Source organism: Dermacentor andersoni, chromosome 8 (genome assembly GCF_023375885.2).
Source record: "Dermacentor andersoni chromosome 8, qqDerAnde1_hic_scaffold, whole genome shotgun sequence".
Taxonomy (NCBI): Eukaryota; Metazoa; Arthropoda; class Arachnida; order Ixodida; family Ixodidae; genus Dermacentor; species Dermacentor andersoni.
In genome coordinates this window covers 149847659-149861817 of record NC_092821.1, presented here as the reverse complement: position 1 = coordinate 149861817, position 14159 = coordinate 149847659, and the positions used below count along the sequence as shown (strand labels likewise).

At 45.5% G+C, this 14159-nt stretch overlaps 1 protein-coding gene across 1 annotated transcript in view; it reads left to right on the top strand.

The window, feature by feature from the left end:
- dor (vacuolar protein sorting-associated protein 18 dor) overlaps positions 1–14159 on the top strand; it is a 55107-nt gene that overhangs the window by 32294 nt on the left and 8654 nt on the right. The window contains exons 17-25 of the mRNA XM_072290051.1: positions 221–314; positions 1430–1503; positions 2504–2659; positions 3740–3880; positions 5008–5139; positions 5283–5364; positions 9007–9256; positions 10887–11004; positions 11653–11796. Of these exons, the coding sequence (XP_072146152.1) occupies positions 221–314; positions 1430–1503; positions 2504–2659; positions 3740–3880; positions 5008–5139; positions 5283–5364; positions 9007–9256; positions 10887–11004; positions 11653–11796 (1191 nt within the window). The remainder of the gene's footprint in view (positions 1–220; positions 315–1429; positions 1504–2503; positions 2660–3739; positions 3881–5007; positions 5140–5282; positions 5365–9006; positions 9257–10886; positions 11005–11652; positions 11797–14159) is intronic.

The following is a 14159-nucleotide window of genomic DNA, read 5'->3' as shown; positions in this document are numbered from 1 at the left end:
TCATATGGTTGTAATTAAGAAGCAAGCACCTCAGTTTCCCTGAATAGTCTTGCTCTCTGAGAAGGCGGTATTTCTTGCTTGGCATTTGTAAATTATTCTGTTTGCCTCAAATTTTGCTGTTTCTCCTTGCCTTGGGCATCACGGGCATAAAGAAATAAAGGAGCTTACACTTGAGAAGGTGTGGTATTCTTCATATGTAATCATTTTTTGGTTGCTTCAGGAATGCGTGAGCAACAACCGAAGTGCCGTCTACAAGCTTATCGCCAAGCACGGCGAAGAGAACATCCTCATCGACTTTGCCAACATCTTGAAAGGTCCGTGAGCGCTCTCGGATATAAATGGCTTTACAGTGTTCATGCGCGGTTCCTTGACAATGCCTTCGGTGTTTAGTTCTAAGGTGCATTTTTAAAATTTGTATGCTCTGTTTTTAGGCAGACCCCAACAACAGCAACGGTTCACCCTCTTCAGTTAATTCTGTCCATTGACTTCATTTTCAACGCACAGATACATAATAAAATATTTAGCGTGCACAATTGACAAGGGCACAGTGAAGGGAGACACCCAAGCGTTTATGTGTCTCCCTTCACTGTGTCCTTGTCAATTGTGCGTGCTAAATATTTTACTATGAATTCGTACCAACTCGCCCAACTATCAGTTCTGCTGCGCAAATACGTTTTCTGTCTCGTTTATTGTGGACACTGGAATATCAGGATTAGACTTGGCAGCTGCTTGCAAGGCCCAATTAGCATTAAGGCAAGAATGACAAGAGCAATTAATTATATAATCCTGTTATGGTTACACAATGGTGTCATCATCAAATATGTAGGCATTCATCCTCTGATGCTTTTCACAAGCAAACTCCACACAAGACGCTTAATTTTTACAGCACAGGTGCAGTCTAATATATCTTTCCTTATAAACATGTGATCTATGTTAACGTATTGTTTCTTTTAGTGCTTATGGTTTTGAGGTGCAATCTTGACGGGTACAGTTGTGTGTGCAGCATGCAAATGGTTTGCTTACAGGAATTGTCTTTGTAAACTACATAGAAACTCAATCAAAAACCTATATAAATATTCTTTTTTGGGTGTGGGTTTGCTTGTTTTTGCTAATGGGATCGCAGTTGAACTATTGCACCTTCTTCTGTCATGGAAATACCCAAACACAGACATAATTATTGGTTTGAACATGCTCGACTGTCCAGTCGGTATTGGTATAAACATGCTTTGCAGCTCACGGCAAAAAAAAAAAAAAAAAATGTTTAAAATGCGCCTTCGAGTGAGCAGCTATGCACATGGTGCAAAAGGTTCCGGCAAATCTCTCAACTGGGGCGAAAATTTGCATAAATATTCCATTCTGTTGCATTTCCCCGTCCCCTCTTGCGACATAACTTGTCCACTTTTGGCGTCTCTCTCTCTCTTGTCTGCAGACTTCGAGCGTGTCATCCAGTACCACATCCAGAACAAGAACTACGCGGCTGCCCTCGAAGTGCTCACGCGACAGGTACTGCATTGTCTTTTCTATGCTGTCAGATTTCATTGGAAAACTTTCTGTCTGGATGTTTACTGATAAGGGCTGCATTGAGAAAGGTTCATTGACAACCCTTGTGCAAACGGGACTATTTGAAAATTGCTACAGTGGTTCGGGGGCTGTGACATTGTTCTGCGGAGAAAAAGGTCGCAGGTACAACTCCTGGCCATCATGACTGCATTCTTATTGGGGAGAAATGTGAAAGCTCTCGTGTACATAGTTTTAGGAGCATGTTAAAGAACCCCAGCTGGTTGAAGTTAAATTGTAGCTCTCTGCTGCAACCTTTCTCATAGCCCCTTATGGACGTTGAGCACCATTAGTCACACTGCTAGCCTGTTCAATCAAGTCGGTCAAATCTGTTACTGGGTCAGTCAGGTCAAACAGCCAGTGAGTGAATGAGTCAGTTAGTCATGGAGTTAGTCAGTCAGCCAGCCAGTCAGTGAGTAAGCGGCTCAATCCGTCAAGCCAGCCACCAGTCACCTAGCAAGTCAATCAATCAGACAGCCAGTCAGTGAGTGAATCAGTTCTGTTAGACGACCTTTCACTGAGTCAGTGTGCCAGTCAGTGAGCATGCCAATGAATCAATCAGCAAGCCAATCACAGAGTTTGTCAAGTTAGTCACCAGTCAGTCACCAGTCACTCAGTCAGTCGGCCAGTCAGTGAATGCATCAGTCAATCAGTCCATTTCTCACTTTATGTTTTCACTCACCTTGGTAGTCCATTGTCTATAGCATCACGCTGCTGAGCTTGAGGTTGCCAGTTTGATTCTGGCTATAGTGGGCATAGTTTGATAGGGCTAAATGTGACAGAACGCTTGGTGGTAGAACAAAATCTGGAGTTCTTCCACTACATTGTGACTCATAATAATAATGTGTTCTTGGCATGTAAAACCCCGGAATTTCATTTCTCGCTCTACGTTTTTCTCCCTCTGTTTTTTCTCTCTTTTTTACCTTCCAACTGGATGTGGCTGCAGAACAACCCAGAGCTGGTGTACCAGTTCTCGCCAACACTGGTGCAGAGCATCCCGCAGAAAACGGTAGACATGTGGATTGCACAGGAGAAGCGGCTTGATCCAGCACGGCTCATCCCTGCCTTGGTCCAGTACGACAACATCAAGGATCGATCGCAGGTTGGTGGCAAGCTGTGTTGCACATTTCAAAAATGCAGCAAGACTGGAGGGCATTCTAATTGCCCCTGTGGTGCTGAATTTTCTGCTAGACCTCCTCACTTTCATCATCGGTAATAAAGCTGGCACTCTCGAAGCTTGTTTGTTACATGCCGATATAAGAAAAAAATTTAATGCTATTTACTTTAGTACAGTCAGTAAAGAGGTGGCTGCACATTCCAGGTGCAGGACAAGGAGTCATCCATCTTGCTCTACTAACCTTTCTGTGAAACTCATTCAGTCGGTGTAGTGTGGAAGGCAATTAGGTGTGGATAATGGAGAAGCCTTTCTGCTGGTTCTCTTTCCTGGTTGGCTAAAGTGTAGGGATAACAAGGGGTCACCATCTGTGCTAGGCCTCAACACAGCGCACATCGCAGGTGGCGCATGCCTGCCCATCAACTGCGATCTGGTGCAGGCTCGAGGTAACAATGGATGACAACCACATGCACACTCGTAAAGCATTTATTATGATTTCAGCTAACACTTTGAGCAGGCCAGCTAGCCATAGTTTACATCGCTGAATGTTTCCTCAAAGAGAATAATACACTAGGTAAAGAGGGCTTTCTGACTTACCAGCTGGGGTACCGGCAGGCGTAGGGACTGCCACAGCAGAAATTTGGTGGACTAACCACGTGTGGGAAACTGGGAGCGGCGGCAGAGCCTTCTGCACTCACTGCTCATCAGGGATCAAAGAGACTCGGGCAATCTCGACGAGAACTCACGTGAGTCGCCTGGCGGCACTGATGGCGCTTGGGCTCCTGTGCACAACCCGCTTGGAGGAGGCTTTCTCCCTCTCCCCAAACATGCTTGATGCACCCGCCTGACATTTGCGGTGCAGGAGACCCACCCCCACAAATGCAACCCACCGATTTCACATTACTGCATGCAGTTGGCGAGACGAAGTGTAGCTTTATGCTTGGTTCCGGGTCCTTGATGTCACGTCTTCCACTTCTTGGTATTCCTTTTCACCTAATTGTTATTTATCATTTTTATGCATTGGGTTCGTGCCTAACACTGTGCGGCTCGTAACATCCTTGCACGCAGGGGTGCGAGGCGATCCGCTACCTCGAGTTCTGCGTCTACAAGCTGGGCAGCCGGGACGAGGCCATCCACAACTACCTGCTCGCCCTGTACGCTCGGCTGGATGGGGCCAAGCTCATGTGTTACCTCGACCGCGAGGGGCAGGTCAGTGTTTTCATTTCTCAAAGGGAAGCCTTTCTTTGACTTTTCCTTCCAGTTTGCATGAACGGCTGCGTAGCCGAGGGAACCGGGCTTGTCCCGGCAGCAAAAGGCATTGACTTCGTGGGCCGATCCCGATGCCAGTGCAGGGTGTGCGTCCTTGCTAGGGTTTCAATGTGGTTTGTAATGCGACCGATCGCGGAGGTAGTTCGTCGCGGCACCCGCAAGCTTCGTGGCATTAACCAATAGGTCTAATCAACAAGTGACCCCACCAACCTATCCCACTCTACCAAGAAGCTACAGCTTCACTTCGACGACCATCCTTCGATGGTTCCTGCCCAAGTTTTCATCATCTGCACATGAAAATACTGACAGTTACTAGCACAGGCAGTGTGTGCACGCACCCCTCCCCCCCTAAAACCCCATGCTCAAGCACACATCTCCTCTAGCCTGGCCGCAGCAGCACATGGCTGTCACTGTTCACTGTCACTGTCACGGTGTCACTGTCACATGGCACTGACACTATCATGCACCCTATCTCGGAGGTAGTAACTTGCAGCAGGTGCATAGGCTGAGTCAGATAGCGTCATCCCACTGCAGGCGATGTATCAGCCTCGGCAGCAAAGTAGCTGTGAAAGCTTCGCAGGCTTCGATTTCTGTCGCAGATGCGAAAATATCGTCGACACGATGTGAAATATTATCATTGTTTGGTGACTCTTAAATTAAACAGAATGAAATTTGTGGTCCTTGAAATTAGTTTTTTTTCTAATTGCCCGACAATATGGGAATTCTTACGGCCCCTTCTGGGCAAGAAAAATTCTTCGGCGACTGTACTTATTGGCATGAAAGGTCGAATTGCAATATAACAGAATTTCGGTGCAGCAAAGTAAAGTGCCAATTCTACCGACTTTGTTATATTGAAGTTTAACTGTATATCTTTCTCTCACACGTAATGCACTATTTCTTGTCTGCGACAGCGGCCAGTGACAGAATTCTCTCTAGTCTTTGTAGTGTTGTGTGCTGTGTGTGAAACAAAGTACAGCGCCGTGCAAGTAAGGTGCATTTTACACAGGGCTACCCTTTGTCGTGCCTTATTTTCACCTGACGTCGTACAACACACCCTTCTTTCCAAGGACCAAGCTACCGTGCCCTACGACCTCAAGTACGCCCTGCGCGTCTGCTCCGAGCTGCGACTGACGAGGGCCTGCGTGCACATCTACAGCACCATGGAGCTCTACGAGGAAGCCGTGGACCTTGCGCTCGAGGTGAGAACTTACCTGCCGTCATGCGCTTTTGCTTTTTATTTATACCTCCTCTCTATCTCAATGTATTAATGGAAATAGATTGTATTCTATGGGTTTGCAAAAAAAAAACAAAAAGAAGACATTCAACAACCTTTGATCTGCAGGTGGACATAGACCTTGCAAAGCTGAACGCTGACAAGCCAGAGAACAACGAGGAGCTGCGAAAGAAACTGTGGCTTAAGATCGGTGAGCACCTGTAGCCGTGGCCTGTCTTACTCGGAGCATCCATGAACTGGTTCCGATATTTATATACAGTCGGGCTTGGGCGCAACTAACTCGGATATATAAGAAATTGTCCGATATAACGGAGTAAGTGTCGAATTCTGAAATTCTCCTCGCTTGTACTTGCGTGTGGGATTAAAACAAATATTGGATACAGTGGAGGTGCCGCGTTTGCTCGATTATGACATACACTCGGTTGTACCGCTTAAGTGATCTTTCGCAGCCAGAATAAGAAAAAAAAAAGCACTGCATCCGATTTTATACCACACGCACGCACGCACAAAGTTTCATACTTCGAGAAATGCAAATAGAATGCCCTCGACTGTTCCGTGGCCTCAGGTTGAAAGTAAGAGAGAGAGATACTAACGAGTTGTTCTCGCTTCAGAAGGTCAATTTTGTTACATCCGAACCACAATAGACTGGGTGCGTCTCGTCGTCCATGTCTGAGGCCTTCTTATCGTTGTCATCTCCCCAGAGCATGCCATCTTCAGTTCAGGTCATGGCATTTGAGATGTCCCGCATTGTCCAATGATGGCAAACTCCTAGCACCTGCAATACAGCAAAGCGCGACCTTTGAAATCGGAAGGTAGGGGATTCTAGCTTGAAGGGGTGGGATTCGAGCAGCACCTGTTGTAGTTTTTGTTTTCATATTCAGTTCTAATGCATGTGTCACACTTCGGTAACTTTTCGGGGGAAAGAAAGAATGTGCACTTTAGAATCAAATAAATACGATATTCCCGCATTGGATGCAACTTCAATTAATGAGGTCAAACTGTTTTTTACCCCTTCATTAGAGTCTTCCATATGTGTGAATAAGAGCAGAGCACCAGGCAAGAATTTAAAAAATTGCTTTCCTTTTGTAAGGCAGTTTTTATGAGTGGTTATAGAGCTTGTTAATTGCTTCAGGCACCTGCAAAAACCTTCAAGATGGACAGCATTGAATGGTGTGTTATTTCATTCTATCTTCACTTTGAGAGGAGGACTTTGTGCTAAACTGACAGGAAACCCACTACCTTCTATATCCCACTACAGCAGCTTAAGTAGCAGACTACTAAGCAAACATTTTTAACAGTAATAAAATGAAATGATGTACAAACAATTAATACGCAATCCAGTACACGTGTTTGCTCATGGTAAACACAGAAGTTTATGGAAGAACTTGTTTTACCTTAGGAAGAAGCTTTAGCTTGGGGCCAATTCCTGTTTCTTCATTCAGATGCATCTAAAACACATAAATGCTTTTACAAGACAATGGTGGGACTGATTTGAATTAAGTTTACTGCATTTGAGAGAGAACATTATAGTCTAGTAACTCCAGGAAACATAATTTCAACTTCAAATACCACATTTTTAAAAATGATTGGCAAAAGGTCAGTACGTTTAAAATAAAAATAGAGGCATGAAGCTTGCAGGGGTATAACTTTACACCAATAACAGATATCACAGTTCTGTAAACTCCATCGGTTAGACCATCACGAGCAGACAAATTTGATACACAGTGTGTCAGTTATAATGCTCCAAATTAAAAAAAGAAATACAGATTATTCCACATGAGTAAGACCACATGCAATTCGTGTAGAGAAACCACCAGTAATTTTGTGGTCACTGACCTTCAGTTCGTAAATGAAAGGAATTCACTAACTTTTAAATTGTTCTAATTGTCAAGAAGTCAATTAGGGGGTTTTAGAAAATAGCAACAGATGTAAACATGAAATGTTTCCAGCAAGATGCACTCTACTCTTTCTGGCAAATAGAAAAATCCCACGAAATATTAAAAACGCCATGTGACATGTGCACCAAATGCACACGGAATAGCAGTGCCATTGAAGAACCTCAACTGGGAAAGCCAGCTGTTCATCGGTTACTGGGGCCGAGCAGTGACAAAGACAGCACGCGTCTTCTTTGCACAGTGTACGAATGGCTCTCCAGGAAATTATTGCATATCAACATACAGGAACTGTGTTGCTCTGAATGACGAGTCTGAGATGAACAGCTTTCTTTCTGACCCACACGGTTTGGTGGCACTGCTGTTTCGCGCACATGGGTGTGCAGTCAGATGGTATTTTTCATAATTTGCGGGCTTTCTTTATTCGATGGAAAAAAGTAAACATATAATATGTACCTTCCTGTAGGCATCTAATTTTGACATTTCTTGCGGTTCTCTACAACTGCCTAATTGATATGTTGACAATAGACAGTCTTGCAATAGCATTTGTTGCCTTACGTATGTTAAGCGCAAGCACTTTTGCAGAACGTTGTGAAGCGCATCCATTCAGGACTTTTCATTTACTATACGGGAACGGCCAATGCGAGGAAGACATTAGAAGACAGGGTGCCATCTGGTGCATCGTTCTAAATGTATCCAAGCTAAGACAATCCATTAGCAACCATCCTGTCATTCCTTTACTGACACGTCTCAGTAGGTCTATGGATGCCAAAATGACTGAATAATCTCATAAATTGGATGCTCTAGGCGCTCATAACTGATGTTCCAGGTGAGATTAGAGGAAAGGAAAGCTGATACCAACAGTTACTGGCGATCGCCTATAGCGAGAACGGAGCCGTCACGAGAATTCACTCTGAAGTGGGAGCCATAGGTGCCGCCATGTTCAACGCAATTTCCTAGCGTATGTGTACATTGCGTGCATTAAGCTTGCCAAATAATGTACGTTAACATAGCATGCATAAACCTCAGAAGCCCAGCAACGTACAAAGCATACATGTGCAGGAAGGACAACGCTGTTTCTTTACGTATATAGTTCATTTACATTCAGTTGCAAACGCTATTCTAAAGCCGTCTAATTAGAACAACAATTGCAAAGTTTGATAATCACTTTTAAATAAGTAATTCTATGTCAGGGATTAGAAAATTACTGGCAGTTTCTCAACAAGACACAAAACAACATGCGCTTGTTCTTGTTCACACAGAATAATTCTTGTTATTTTGACATCGGTGCATGATAGTTGAAAGTTCCTGTATAAATTTACAGATTTGTGAAGTTACAATGGTTGCAAGACGTATTGCAAAAGTCGTTCTAAAAAATTAGAGGTATATTTCAGAGTAGTATATAATGCATCAGTATTTTTATTTATTTCAGATATCTTAAAACATGCAGTTGACAGAGTTGTAATAGCGTACTTACTGTTGAACTACAGAGTTATAAACTTGATGCTTGAGTTGTCGTTCTTTTCATTTTGCAATTATCAAGAGTTAAAAGAAAAGTTATGTCTCAATTGAATAATCAATTCCCCATGCTTTATTTTCTTTTAATATTATATTTTATATACTTTTATATATATTTTTCCTTTTAAGTGTCACAAATGTCACCGAAATTGCAGCAGTTGCCAAGAAAAACTATTTCTCTGTTCCCATGTATTTTAGACAGGACCTCCCAAACTAAAGCTTCCCGTTAAGTTCATCAGCTTCTAATTCACCTTCAGCCTTGCAAGCTAGGCAGTTGCCGCCTCGACGTGGACTAGTCACCATGTTGGACTGTTGCCTCCGGCAACATTCCTTGTTTGACCACACTTGATCACTTTGTCCCGTGTTATATATCTTGGCTTACAAATGCCCCGAAAACTTGCCTCCACTGACTCGTGTGACAGCACAGCACGTGGTGACGGAGCAGAAGGACATCAAGCGCGCCATGGAGTTTCTTCAGGAGTGCGACCTCATCAAGATTGAGGACATCCTGCCCTTCTTTGACGAGTTTGTGCGCATCGACCACTTCAAGGAGGCCATCATTTCCTCGCTCGAGGAGTACAACGCCCACATCGAGGGCCTCAAGGCCGAGATGGAGGAGGCCACCCGCAGTGCCAAGGAGATCCGCGCCGAGATCCAGGCGTTCCGCAACAGGTGCGTTGTAGTCGGTCGGCCGGTTTGCTGACCGCTCTGTCGGTCGCCCACTTGGCCTGGCCTACAGAGTTTTCCTGCGAAAATGACTACAGAGGGAACTCGGTCACTGCACTTGTTCAGTTACCATGCGAATCATATGTTGAATTCCAATGGCAGAGTCGGAGCAGTCGACGGACTCCGCGAGCGAACACTCGACTCTGGCGCAGAGCAACGCCTCCAGATCCGCGAGTGGAACACAACCTGCGCCGCCGGAGCAAGGCGGAAGCGGAAGTTCTATCAGAGTTACCCAGGATACCTTGCGTGTTGTCATTTCCTTCCGCTGTTTGCTCTTAGCACCGCCGCACCGGTCACTTGTCTCTTCAGCGCCGTTCACCTGTTGTTTTTTTAAAAGTGCGGAACGGATATCTCGCCAAGCGTGCAGCAGCTTTTGCTTCCTCGCGAGTCGTGACCGGTGGCGCCTCCCAGCAGACAAACGTGGTAAAGGAAATACATCACGCAGAGTTCCGGTCCACTCCGCCGATTTTGGCGGAGCAGCTTTTTCTGCTCCACGGACTGACTCCCGCTCTGAATCCCCTCAGACTCTCTCATTGGAACACCTTACTGCCGCCCTCACTCTGCCATTGGAACAAACTTGCTCCGAAACGAGCAGAAAAACTTGCTCCGACTCCGCCATTGGAATTCAACAATAGTCTCCCGACTATGGGTTTTGTTTGATATTCGTGCTTCTGGCTTCAGACGCTCTTGCGGCTTTGTTTGATACACTCTAACTGCCTTTATTGTCCCAAATTTCGGAACAGTGCTATTCTTCCAAATGCAAAAGCCAGTGAGACTTTGGGCACGTGCATTATCGCTGCAAATTTTGATGCATGCGTAACCAAGTATTTTGTTGAAAGTGATAAATTTGCGTAATCGCAAAGCCAGTTGAAGCCCCAGAAGGACGAAATTTATGCAAGTTCACGTACCAACCGTCTCTCCCACACTGGCTGAAATTGCCATGCTTGCTTCTTTTGCATACATTAGTCCCAGTGTTCGTGCCGGTAATTTTTTCAGGAAACTGTATGGTCTGGTCATCTGTGTCTTTGCTAAGCGGAGCGCACACTCGAGCTGACTGAATTGTGGTCAAGTAATGAAAAAAACAAAGCTCAAACACAAAACAAAAACTGAATAAACGGACGAAAAAAAGAAAGAGTACATCAGTGCTCCAACTGGACTAGCAACTGCAAGCCTTTATTTCAGCATGAGAACACAAGTCCACCACAGAACGAAGATTTCCAAATGCATTGCTATAAAAGAGTAGGTAGTTGCTCCACTAAAGTCAACATTATTGGTGGTCGTTGGCTAAGCAAACATTTTTCAAACTATTTTTGGTGCGGAGTATTCTCCATGTGCACAAACTTTAACGAAACTGTAGTCCAAGGACTTTTTTCTTTATCTAAGAAACAATCCTTTCAATCGTTTACTCATTTCCATACTAGACACGTCATTCATGTGAGACTCTGTTGTGAGGGCACCAGCGGAAAGTGAAAGCGAGGCATCGGTTCTGAAGCCGCCCCATTTGTGAAAAATTGACGCAATGCAATGCAATGCAGGGGAGTTGAGCGTGTAAGCTGGCTGTATTTCCGTGTTTCAGGTATGCCGTGGCCCAGTCGGATGCCAAGTGTGCCCTGTGCGAGTATGCGGTGATGAACCAAGCGTTCTACCTGTTCCCCTGTGGGCACATGTTCCATGGCGACTGCCTTTCGGCGGAGGTGAGCATGCAGGATGTGCTCTGCTCCTTTTGAAGGTGGAAGCTTTCTTCGTGCACCCTTCCGGACTTTCCTGAACCGTGGTTGGGTGTTGCTGTCTTGCTGAATAGTTCACGTGCAGGATAGCACTAGTGTCCTTACCACCCTTACAGATGTCCTAGCTGCTGGCCTTGTTTTCTACATAATTACTCAGCGATAGGACAAAGGATATCTAAATATTCTTCTCATAACAAGTATGTGTCAGCAAGAGCACAATTCCTGTATATAATGCAAACGTTCCTACGCCTACTTTCTTAGAGTTTGGCGTTTGGCACATCTGCTTGGCTGGTCTCTTTTCAGCGTCAAGTGCAGTTTACTGTTGCACTATCTCCAGGATTGGCCCGTTCTAGTCAGCATGCCGACCCTGGGTGCAGTGTCATTTAGCAAAGAGGGCCAATCCCAGAGGCAGTATATAATGCACGGTCACGTGTGTCACGTGGTGGGAGTCTCCACATATTTCCTACTTCACTGGAAGACAGGCAACCGCTATGGTGCGAAATGCTGTGCATTGGCTTTGAAAAGCAATGGGCTTATTTGTAGGCAGTTTGATCTTGGAAAAGTTGTCATGCTTGTGCCTACACGCTATCCCTCATTCTTTAAACGTTGCAACAGGTCCAGCAGCACTCGCTGCCAACGAAGGCAAGCCGCATCGAGGACATCCACCGGCAGTTGGCAATGCTCAGCGGCCGGGACGACAGCGCCTCTTTGTCCTCTTCGGCGGGCTTGCCATCGCTGACGACGCGGGAGAAGCTCATGGTAAGTTCTCTGCTTCCACTCGTGGGGCGCTTTCCTCGAAGGAGGAATACTCATGTTTAACACCCCTGAAAAGAGTGCTAAAAGGGTACACTCTGAAAACAGCTCACATGCTTTGGGGTGTATCTTTGTCCCACAACAATAATCATCATAACAAGTAGAGTGCCTTTCCTTTCTGCTAAAGCTACATGCCTGGTTCTTCCCTGTCACAAAAGGTATGCTTGTAATCATTGTGACATAGCATTCTTGACAGGAAAGTAGCAAGCGCAGAGTTTTCAAGGAAGGAAACTCGAGCAAGTCCTGTATGGCGGTCATTGTTTGGGTGCAAGGTACGCCCCAAACGTTGTGAACTGTTTTTAAAGTATGCACCACAGAGCTTCCTACAAAAACCACCAGGGGGAACTTTGGTGCTAGTGTCTACAAAACCTTCAAGTTAGGCAGTTCAGCCAGCATGGAAATGATGGGAAGTACATGGACTTGCCTAAACTTTGCTCTGGCTGCAAATGGCTTTGTGATTTTGCAAACTGATCATCTTCACCTGAATATTGCAATATAAATGGAAGACTTCACAATGATTACACATGTGTGGAGAGACTAATATCCTTGCTCTGTTTAAGAAACGATGAGTGCTTGAAAATATAGAAAGTTAGCGCATCAGCTGACTGTTTTCAGCGACGGCTGCAAACACTTTTGACATAAGTATTGTATAAGGTCTGGTGTCATATTTTGTGTTGTACTGTATGTGTTATTCTGTTCACTTTCGTTTTATTGTTTTTCTCACTCCTGTAACACCATGACAGGGCTCACAGTATTGTAAATAAAACAAAAAGAATAAATAATCTCAGCAGAAGGTTTAAAGCCACAAGCACGATGACTAGCTAAACACAATGCTAGCTGAACAATGCGTGAGAAACTATGATTTTCGTGAGTAAGCAGTTTCTCGCCTTGGGGGGGAACGGGAAGTGCGCATCGCACGACTGCAATGTCAGTGAGACATTCAATAACCCTTGTTCCTTTTCCCCTACGTAGAATAGCAGGCCACAAGTGAAGCTCCTCTGGCCGACCTCTCTCTGCTTTTCTCACATTAAGGCTACGTTCACACTTGGGAAACGGCAAGCGGGCGGAAAAGCCAAAGTGGCCGGAAAATCTTTTCCGCGCATGTACAAGATGTTCACATTTGTTTCGCGACTGCAGCGGAAACTACTGCCGCTTTCACCCACATGCATCTAGTTTGCATACTTTTGTCGGCATGGTGGCGCTGTTCATCACACTATTTCACGACATACGTTCATTCATTGACCCATCAGTTACTAAAAGCTATCATTTCGTGCGCAACTTCGCTTGTCATTTTTAACTTTTGCCTACCATGGAAGATAGACAAGACATAGTTTCGATAGTTTTAGCTAGTTGTTTTTCCTAAAAATTGACAATGAACACCGGAAAATGTTAAATTTTACGACCGGTTGGTTACATGCTAGTGCAGCTTCCGGTGATGTGGAACCACTTTCTGCTTCGCCGCCTGGTTTTCCGCCCGTTTTTCTGCCTAGGTGGGTGGATTTTGTCAAGTTTTTTTCCACTTCCGCCTGCTCCAAGACCAAGTGTGAACATAGCCTAACAGTGCTCCCTCTTGTTGAGGGGCCCGAGGGTATGCATGAACATACAAGAACCCTTGTGCGTGCTTGCTGTGTTTTCACACTTGAACTTGAAGTTTCATACTTTCACACTTGAACACTTGAAGCCCCCGTAAGCCTCTGCCCCCTGGATACACTCACGGATGGCCCAAGACAGGGGTCATTGAAGATGGGTGGGAGTAACCTTCATCTTGCAATGGAAGCAAAGTAAACCGGCTATGCAAATACTGCTGATCTTGGAGGTCAAAAAGAGCGCAACCGTCCTGCAGGTGGCGCTGACAGAACAGTGTGACAGGTGTAGGTACCGACCGCTATACCCGGGGAGAGAGCACACGCTTTGCCAGTGCCTGGTGCCTGAGGGACTCGTCACCTGGGTCCAACTCCGCTGCCAGGACCCAAAGAGCCCAGTTCGAAGTGTGCCGTGGGAATATCGAAGCTTCTGTGCATCTCGATCAGCATGCCCCAAGGCACACCGACTGCCAGCACGTTTGTGCTCGTCATGGACGCCAGTGCGCGATCTCCAATGGCCACTGCCTCACAGGCTGTCGTATGCGGAGATGGCGTGCTCCTTGCTGCAGCTGTTGCTTTTCCCAGACTTGGCATGACCGGCTCGCACAGAACGGACATGATCTAGGTGAACCAAGTGCATGGGACGCGAGCGATAACATGGCGCGATCAACGCAAGCTGTGTCAATCTGCCTCACGCTTCAAACATCTCGGCTCGTTGATTTTGGC